Raw genomic sequence first — 10,901 nt, forward strand, 5'->3', positions numbered from 1 at the left:
TATATCCAGTCCTTGGCTGGGATATAAAGAAGGTTGAGAGAAAGTTCATTTCTTTATATCCCACTCCTTGGAAGAAGGGAGGGATTAGTGTAATATATTATATTATATAAATATCTCACACCTTACGTGAGGTTCGTTTCTTTTTAATCTAATTGTTGGGTGGGGAGGGGGGTGGGGGAGGTGTGGTTGTTGGCAAAAGGGAGGGGAAGGGAGTATTGATCCCATGCCCCTGTTGTTTGGCAAAGAGGAGAGGGAGTATTGATCTCATGCGCCTAGCACTCCTTGCTCCCAATATCTTTGAGCTACCATAATATATCGTATATATATCCTAAAAGAGGTGGTTATAACATAGGTTGAAGATGTCACAAACCTCCATTTGATCCGCCAAGAGAACCACAAAAATGTTGGGTCGATACTTGAGTTCAACCCATTCACCAGATGGGGACTGCACTTGTAAGCCGCCAACCTCATCTTGTAAGAGGCAGGTAAGAGTGCCCACGTCTGTGTGCTCTTTGAAGCCGGTAGTAGCACCATCATTGGGGTCCAAGCATGGAGGGTAGAAGTTGAGGGTGAGGACTACTCTCTCAATTGTGGGAAGCCCTTTTCTGCTTTTGTGGTTATCCATGCTTTCCTTCCCAATAAGGCTCTCGAACATAGCATCGTACAAATCATTGCCAAGCTTTTGTACATCATGCCCAAAGTCGAGAAGGCTTTCCCTACACACATAACCATCCAAACAAGACCCACATTGGTCATACATTTCCTTATTCAAAGAACCGAAAAGAATGGTGAGCTTTGCTTTTATAGCAAGTGAGCTCTATGTGAATACCTCCCTCAAAATATGATGCTTGACATAAAGGAGGTAGTGTGTGTGTTATACCTCGAAGCAGCCCCACTCCTCACATGCACGGGAAAGCTCCTGCAGCACAGCGCTATGCCCGTCGCCTAACAAGCCCTGGATGTCGATGGTGGGAGGAACTTCATGAGCTGCCATGTTGATGTCGGTAGTGTGCTCTCTCTCTAATAATAAGAATAATAATAGTTAGGATTTTCCCTTAGTGTAAAGGAAAAAAAATTAAAAATACCCACTGGCTGGCTCTGTTGCACGAGATAAAAGGATAAGTTATGGGTGTGCTGTGCCACAGCACAGCACGAGATAAAAGAACAAGTTATGGGTGTGCTCTCTAATAGCCACACAGCACAGCAGGACAAGTTATGATGGGTGTGCTCTCTACCCTTAGTGTTAAAAAAAAAAACCTATTGGCTGCTGCACGAGATAAAGGATAAGTTATGGGTGTGCCACCACACAGCACAGCACCACCAGATAAAGGACAAGTTATGGGTGTGCTCTCTAATAGCCACACAGCACAACAGGACAAGTTATGATGGGTGTGCTCTCTAATAGTTAGGATTTTCTCTTAGTGTAAAAGAAAAACTATCCTTCAATGTAAATATCAACTTCTTAAATTGAGAAAATCCGGTTGTAATTTGCTAAGGCTTGAATTTATTGATTCAACAATTTTTAAGTTTCAGTTATAAGACCATGGTGGGTAACGTATGCATTTTTTCAATAAAAACCGTTTCAACTTGATGGTTGTCCTTTGTTTCATTGGTTAGAAAAGTAAGTTTAATTTCTGCTATTGTGGCTCCCACTTCTCTTCATAAAGAGGAAAAGAAGGTACTTATAACCATTAATATTTTTTGAAGAGGAGAAAAACGTTTCCTCTCAATAAAGAGGAAAAGAAGGGTTCCAAAAACATTTCTTTCTGTACTTGTAACCATTAATATTTTTTGAAGAGGAGAAAAATGTTTCCTTAAGAACCAAGGATTGCATCCTTGAACAACTTGTCCTTCACACATTCTTAACCCTTATAAAATAATAGCAAAAGAAAGGCTTCCAAAAGCATAGGTTGGTACTTCAAGTTATTATTTTTGACATGAATACAAAGGATTCTTAAAGCAATGACTACTAATATTTTTGGACGTGAAAAGAATAGCTTCTTAAAGCAAGGACTATAGTTTTAAATTATGCAATGTTATCCTAGATTTTGCCTGATATGAGATTCACCATGACATTCACTATTCTGTTTACACATGTATAGGTAAGCTATAAATTTCACCTTATATAAGATTCACTATCAAAGTATTTTTACACACATGTGTACAGACGAAGCATCTCTCACTCTCTCTCTCTACACACACACACACACACACACCCACCCATTCCATGTTCTCGTGATATAAATACTTTACCTATATTTAAGGTTCAAAGGTGGATATGTACAAGGAATTTTTATGAAGATCACATCAATATAGTGCATCCACTATAACAAAAGGACTTCGCCCACTACCACAGTAGCCCGTTTTGTGTACGCAGTACCATACTGCGGATTCAACTACTAGGTGCGCCACATCCTAGAATTTCGTAAAAGGTGTACTTTTGTATGCCCAAAATACATATTTGGCAATAATGTATGGTCAAAATTACCATAAGATATGGATCCTAGGTGACTATCATTTGAGGAGTAATTTAGGAACTTATTATAGCCAAAAACCTTGGTGGTTGATACCTTTTAATAGCATGCTTTATCTTAAAAATCAATGTTCTTAAGTTTGAAATTTGTTCCTCAAGGTTTGTTTAGATGGAGGCTATAAATGAGAATAGATAGTATTGCTAGAAAACAATAAGGGCCCTTTCCCAATGCAATATAATGGCATTAAGAGACTATATTGCATGTGTCCATAACAATTACACAATAATTAAGGTTTGCGGAGCATCATCAAAGAGCTAGACCTACGGATCTATAGGTGCCATGCCATAATGTTGAGGTGAGAAAAAAGAAGGGACAAAAAATTTGACAATGATTTTGCTAGGTATTTCAAATAAGTCACTACTACCATGGATCATGCCATTAGAGATGTTACTTTGTCCCAATTGATAGTTCACCCTTGTATTAAGAGTTTTCAGGATGCAAACATAAATTTTCAAAGATAGTGTTCAGGTGGATTAGTTCATTGAATATGGTGAATTCGCCCAGATCTAACAATGAGTTATTCCTTAAGTGTTGCTAAATGCCAAGGCCTCATTTGACATTAACATTTAAGTATGGATGTTATAAATTCATGCCCAAGAAAACTCTACCTAGTGAGAAGCATAATAATTTAGGAAGATGGAGCATTGCTACTAGTCATGTGCAAAAGGCTAGCATTGCTGCTAGTCATGTGTAAGAGGCATTAATAATCTTTACACAAGAGATGAACTACTTAGTAGTTTCATGCATTGCTTACTTAGTAGTGTCATGCATTGCTGCTAGTCATGTGTAAGAGGCATTAATAATCTTTACACGAGATCAAGTACTTAGTAATGTCATTTTGAGAAGGTTGATAGCAAGATAAGGTGCCCCAAATGTTCTCACCAAATGGGTCATTATGACATGCTTTCCATCTTATGAGTCATTTCTTAGTCAAGATCTTATATATTTTTACCAAACAACTAAATGTCAGGTTATGGAGGTTTAGCAAGTCCTCTATTGAGGTTTTGTGATCAAAACATCAAAGGCTAAGCATTGTATTAATTCCATGAGCTATGCACAAGGTGAGTGAGGGACATAAGCCAAAGACACACACACACACACACACACACACACACACACAGAGAGAAAGAGAGGGAGAGAGAAAGAGAGGTTTGGAAACTCCTTGATTGAGGTTTTGCACAAAAAATATCAAAGGCTAGGCATTGTACAAATTGCATGGTGGTCACGAGTTGTGCACAAGGTGAGTGAGATAGATACATGAGAGAGAGAGAGAGAGAGAGAGAGAGAGAGAGAGAGAGAGAGAGAGAGAGAGAGAGAGAGATGATACGATAAAGCTCAATTGAGAGAAAGTATTACATGACTCAATGATGGTTGATCGATTAATGATGAAACCCTTTCATGTGAGTACATACATTTGTAGGCTAGTAGCCTTATCCTTTGATCTATACAAATCACACACACACAGACACCTTGTTGGATTCAAGGTGGATCGGAGCACACATTAAACCTCATTCTTAAGCATAATCAAACTAAGCTGAAGTGATTAAGAATGCACTAACTAAATGAGAATAATGTGGGCGAGATTAAGTTGTAAAATGAGAACATACCTTATTGAAAATGAGAGGCCTAATATATAGGCAAGTACATTGAGAGAGAGCCAAGCTCTACTTACATCACCTATGAGGTGTAAAGGTGGAGAGTAGCTAGGCTAAAATAGTGGAGATAATTGAGCACCTAAAACAGGTAGATTCCAAATGTTGAGAGACGCTAGGGGATGCTCCTAAATTAAGGGAAAATGGTAGGCTAGATGCTTGGTAAATCTTCTTCACCAAAGAGCACTTACAGCAAGGATAAATGGTAGAAATAACCACAAGAAAATAGATCATGTTTGGGATATTATTTCTAACACCTTCCCATGAACCAAACACGGGTAAAGATAAAATAAGATAGCTAAGATGTCCTAGGATTGAATTCCCCTCCTACAATCAAAAATTGGATACAAAGCTTAAGATATTGTGGGTATGATGACCAAGGTGAGGCTTCATAAAATAAAAGTGGGTGATTCATAAACAGAAGATGCCCATATAGAAAGATGGTACATCAAAAGCTTCTTGGTTTACAATGCCACAAGAGAAGTATCTAAGCCTTAAAACAAATAAGGGAAATAAAGTGAGAGCTAAATAGACTAGTTCCATGCAACATCAAAAAACATAATCTCCAAAAGGAAAGTAGGCCTCATGATGTTCCACTAGATGGTGCTGCACTTCTTCTTCTCCATATGAGTAGCCAGCCTTTGAAAAACAAGCTTTGTCTTTATCTTTGGTCTTCAGAATCCCCGAGAGCACAAGCATTTTTGAAATAGTGTCCTCTTGAATAAAAAGTCCATAAAGTAAACATGACACATGTAGCATACAAACCATATAAGAACACAAAGGCCAAGTATCACAAGTTAGAATCAACTGGACTATTCAGAATCAGTAGGTCAGAATTAGTAGGGCTGAATCAGCAAGACGGAATCAGCTCAACGAATTCAACTAGTTGGAATCAGCAGTTTGGAATCAGTAGGAGTGAATAGGCGAAAATTAGTTAGATGGAATTAGCAAGACAGAATCAGTAGGATGGAATCAGCTGGACGGAATCAACTGGATGGAATGAACTGGACGGAATCAACTAGATGGAATGAACTGGATGGAATCAACTGCTCGGAATTAGGTAGGACTTAGTCATCATGATGGAATTACCTGGATGGAATCCACAGTACATGTCAGAATCATCAAGACATGTTGGATTTAGTTGGAGTAGTCAGAATCAACAAGACATGTTGGAATTAGTAAAACAAGTCAGAATCAATAGGGAAGTCTGATGTACGAGCAGGCAATCGAAATCAGCTAGGCAATCAAAATCAGCTGAAGACTTGAAGAAAATTCTTGATGAAAACTCCTTGACCAATATTTTTACCTCTTGAGCATACCGTGAGGAGATGAAAAACATGATGATGTTGGTTGTTGGTTGCAACTATGCAAAAGAAACAAGCTAACATCGAGGACACTGAACTTCAACATGTGTTGGACATTAACGGGGCTAGAGGAGGCATTGCCTCAGAGGATGTTGCTAATTGTTGATGGATGTTATTCCAATTCCAAGGTTAACAAGATCTACCGCCATTATCTTACATCAGGGAGGCATGATAGATACACCAAAGGATCATACATTCAAGATATGAACCAATAGTGTCCAAAGCTACAACTTCGATGGGCGCCCATAATGGTGTGAGAGTATTTATGGCGATTCCCACTTCAAGAGCATGTGGTAGCAAGTTAGGATGAAGTCCTAAGTGATGTACTTCATGGATATATTATGAGAGTAGTCATTGTAATACAATTAGGCCTCTTTATGAGCCTAAAGTGCCTAACCGGCCACAGTTTAAGTAAGTGTGAACACTTATGGCTATGTATATAAGCGAATATCTCTTATAATACAACATACTCTCCCATTGTGCAATTGAGTCTTGCTCTTGCTAATCTCTCTCCCTAATGCATGCTAGTGAGTGTGTGTGAGTGAGGTGAGAGGAGGGACAAGTACTCGTAGTGCAGCGCGATGGTGTGACAACACTTGCGGGAGGCACGGGTGGAATTACTTCTCAAGGAGTTGTAGAGCTTGGAGACTTCAAGGCTTACGAGCTTGGCCTTTGGAAAGATCCTCACGACAGTTGCAGTTCACCACGTAATCTATTTTTGGATGTGTTTCAAGGAGGGTTAGGGTGAGCCATAACAATGGCATGGGATACTGAAGAAGAACACTAAACAACACATCGAAACAATAATGGCACAGGTTGTAGTAATTGTAGCAGTTGAAGACAGCAATTCTACTATTGTTTATTGGTCATCAAGTGATGGCAAAGAGCAGCGTAGCAAAAGCTATGTCTTGCTCTGATACCATGTTGCATTCAAGGTGGATCGAAGCACACATTAAACTTCATTTTTAAGCATAATTAAACTAAGCTAAAGTGATTAAGAATACACTAATCAAATGAGCATAATGTGGGTGAGATTAAGTTGTAAAATGAGGGTATATCTTATTGAAAATGAGAGGCATAATATATAGGCAAGTACATTGAGAGAAAGCCAAGCTCTGCTTAAATCACCTATGACATATAAAGGTAGAGTAGCTAGTCTAAAATAGTGGAGATAATTGAGCACCTAAAAGAGGTAGATTCCAAATGTTGAGAGACGCTAGGGGGAATGCTCCTAAATCAAGGGAAAATGGTAGTCTAGATGCTTGGTAAATGTGCTTCACCAAAGAGCACTTACAACAAGGAAGAATGGTAGAAATAACCATAGGAAAATAGCTCATGTTTGGGATATTATTTCTAGCACACCTGACCCAGACATATTGGCTTTTAGAAAGCCTAGTCATAATCTTCCTCTTTTGAAGAAATACACCATGTTTGCATATGTGCCTTCTCTTACTCTTCTTTGTGGCCATCTTCTTGAAGCATTGGTCCTTTGTGTGTTTGAGCTTCATGCAAAAATTGCATCTAATAGTTCTTTTTCCTTTCCCCTTTGTGAACATGACCCTATTTGACTCAAAAAAAATTTGAGATTTCTTTTTAATGATAGTGTTTGTTTAAGAGGATTGTAATCATCTCATCATAAGTCAATTCCTAAGACACCCTTAGTATAGTTAAGATTTCAGAGAATTTTGAAACCTCTTCTATACTTGATAGAAGCACATCTTTCTTATCATCCTCATTCACTGCAACTCCCAAGCTAGAGAGTTATTATATAGTAGTTGTATTATATAGCCCAAATTTCTCAAATGTTCTCCCAAAGTTTCTCTATCATTTTGTTAACCCTTTATGGGAAAACCTCTCATACGTTGATGCCAGCAGTCGCCACCACACCAATTTTCACTTCCAATAGCATTGGCATCATCAAGATTGCCACCTTTCACTTTTATAAGCCCTATTTTGTATAGTTGCCATGTGCGATCACCGATTGTCTATGAAAGGCACACCACGAGATTAGTTAGTGAGAGTACATGCTTTAGACTTGGTGTTTGCACAAGCCTAGGTAGCCTTGGATACCCAAAACCTATTTTTTCACTATATATGGCCGTCCATATATGAACACTATGGGCTAGGTATAAAGGCCGTCCATGTATGAACACTATGGCCTAGGTATAAAGGCCGTCCATGTATGAACACTATGGCCTAGGTATAAAGGTCGTCCATGTATGAACACTATGGGCTAGGTATAAAGGTCAATTTGTAGATCTCACACTTGCTTTCCATGAGTCTATGCTACATAGCCAATGGCCATTCATATTGGGCCATGTTGCATGCCAGGCCCTGCATGATGCTTTGCACTATTGAGCATTGCTTGGCTCTTGGTTCCTAACCCTAGAGAATCAAACCATAAGGTGCCCAAACCCACCAATCCCCAACAACACCAAATTTTCCATCTAATGAAGGTGACAAATGGTGAGTGCAAAAAAAATACTTCGGGAAACACAAGGATAATATGAGACTCAAAAGGATCTTGTAAATCAGTCACTATCCATGCCATAAACAAGCCTTCTTGGAATCATAACTTAATAAACAATAATAAATTTGATGAGAAATATTATCGTCGTATTGTCTTAAACTTTAAGGTGATTAAACAATTTGCAAACTCTTATTTTCACTTTACTTGTATCTTTAGACTTGGTCAAATTTCTTCAACAAGAGAGTGATCCTCTATTATTCTTGAATGAAGGGGCTTACAAAGCTTAACACTTTCAAATTTTACAACAAATGTGGCTACATAATCTTTCTATTGATGGACTTGTAACCAATATATTTTTTTATATTAAAAGTGTGATTTTCATAATAAATGATTTTTATGCATAAATGGATGCATAAAAGAAATTCTTTTATATTAAAAGAGTGATTTTCATCATAAATGATTTGTATGCATAAACATATGCATAAAAGATTTTTTTATATTAAAAGTGTGATTTTCATCATAAATGGATTTTATGCATAAATTAGATGCACAAGAGAAATTCTTTTATTATAAAAGTGTAGTTTATGCATGGAAAGATGCAAGAGAGTTTATTTTAATCCAAAAGTGTTATTCTCATCAATTTTGATTTTATGCATAGAATGATGCATAAAGAAATCTATTTTTATTTCAAAAGAGTTATTTTCATCAATTTTGATTTTATGCATAAATAGATGCATAAAGAATTTTATTTTTAATTCAAAAGAGTTATTTTCATCAATTTTGATTTTATGCATAGAAAGATGCATAAAGAATTTTATTTTTAATTCAAAAGAGTTATTTTCATCAATTTTGATTTTTTGTATAGAAAGATACATAAAGAATTTTATTTTTAATTCAAAAGAGTTATTCTTATCAATATTGATTTTATGCATAGAAAGATGCATAAAAGATTTATTTTTATTTCGAAAGTATTATTTTCATTGAAATTAAATTTATGCATAGTTAGATGCATAAAAGATTTATTTTTATTTTGAAAGTGTTATTCTCATTAAAATGGAATTTATGCATAGTTAGATGCATAAAAGATTTATTTTTATTTTGAAAGTGTTATTCTAATTAAAATGGAATTTATGCATAGTAAAATGCATAAAAGATTTATTATTTTTTTAAAGTATTATTCTCATTAAAATGGAATTTATGCATAGTAAAATGCATAAAAGGTTTATTTTTAATTTGAAAGTGTTATTTTCCTTAAAATTGAACTTATGCCTAAATAGATGCATAAAAGAATTTTTATAAAAGTGTTATTCCTACTAAAGTTGTCTTTATGCCTAATTAGATGCGTAAAGAATCTTTATATCGAAAAATTAGAATTCTCCTACATTCTATAAATAGATGTGATAAGATGTGATAGGAATCAGATAGATGTAAGTGGATGTGGATGTATGGATGTATGTATGTGGATGTGGATGTATGAATGAGGATGTGAAAATGGATGTATGAATGTGGATGTGAAAATGGATGTATGGATGTAGATGTGGATGTATGGATGTGGATGTGGATGTGGATATATGGATGTAGATGTGAATGTGGATGTGGATGTGGATGTATGAATGTGGATGTGGATGTGGATGTGGATGTATGAATGTGGATGCGAAAATGGATGTATGGATGTAGATATGGATGTGGATGTATGGATATGGATGTATGAATGTGGATGTGGATGTGGATGTGGATGTATGGATGTATGGATGTGGATGTGGATGTATGAATGTGGATGTGAAAATGGATGTATGGATGTAGATGTGAATTTGGATGTATGGATGTAGATATGGATGTGGATGTATGAATGTGGATGTGGATGTATGAATGTGGATGTGGATGTGGATGTGGATGTGGATGTATGAATGTGGATGTGGAAATGGATGTATGGGTGTGGATGTGGATGTGGATGTGGATGTATGAATGTGGATGTGGATGTGAAAATAGATGTATGGATGTGGATGTATGGATGTGGATGTGGATATGCATGTGCATGTATGAATGTGATTGTGGATGTGAAAATGGATGTATGGATGTAGATGTGAATGTGGATGTATGGATGTGGATGTGGATGTGGATATATGAATGTGGATGTGAAAATGGATGTATGGATGTAGATATGGATGTGGATATATGGATGTGGATGTGGATGTGGATGTGGATGTGGATGTGGATGTATGAATGTGGATGTGAAAATGGATGTATGGATGTAGATGTGAATATGGATGTACGAATGTGGATGTGTATGTGGAATAATGAATGCGAATATGTATGTGAATGGATATGAAGTCGATATGAGCGAATGGATGAGATGAGATGTCATGTGAATCAGAATGTGAATGAATAATATAAGATGTGAACGAATGAGATGTAATGAGAAATGGACATGTAAGGAGACTCATTTGGCCATGTAAGGAGACTCATTTGGCCACCAGATCATAGGCCTTCTAATTGACGTAATGTAAATTACGAAAGATAGGAATGGATGTTTTGTGAAGTGAATGAATCTGATGTGATGGGATGGAAAATGATGTATCTGGTCAAGAATGGATACACATATGATCTGGATTTGGGTTAAGTAATATGGATTGATGTGGAACAATCTGGAAAGATGTGAGTTCATTATAGAAACTATATTTGTGAACTGTTTGTAAATGACTGTTTTATGTCAAGAATACTGGGGAAGCATTTTGACTATCTTGAGAATGTGGTCGTAGAGACCTACCTGATAAAGTTGCAACAGCTGACGGAGAGTCAACGGAGGACGTCTCGCGAAGCAAGGTCGGTCGAGGTCTGACCATACGGTGCTCGGGCTCTGGGTCGCCAAAGATACCCACAC

The 10,901-nt window shown here is 36.9% G+C and overlaps 1 protein-coding gene across 1 annotated transcript; it reads right to left on the reverse strand.

The window, feature by feature from the left end:
* Positions 1-328: 328 nt before the first annotated feature.
* LOC147632516 (1-aminocyclopropane-1-carboxylate oxidase homolog) lies at positions 329-994 on the reverse strand. The gene is made up of 2 exons (XM_086807005.1): positions 881-994; positions 329-763 (listed from the first exon to the last, which is right to left on the reverse strand). The coding sequence occupies exons 1-2, from the start codon at positions 992-994 to the stop codon at positions 329-331; spliced, it is 549 nt and encodes a 182-aa protein (XP_086663131.1).
* Positions 995-10,901: the final 9,907 nt, after the last annotated feature.

Source organism: Cibotium barometz, chromosome 13, assembly GCF_041138505.1.
Source record: "Cibotium barometz isolate CiBa-2024 chromosome 13, ASM4113850v1, whole genome shotgun sequence".
NCBI lineage: Eukaryota > Viridiplantae > Streptophyta > Polypodiopsida > Cyatheales > Cibotiaceae > Cibotium > Cibotium barometz.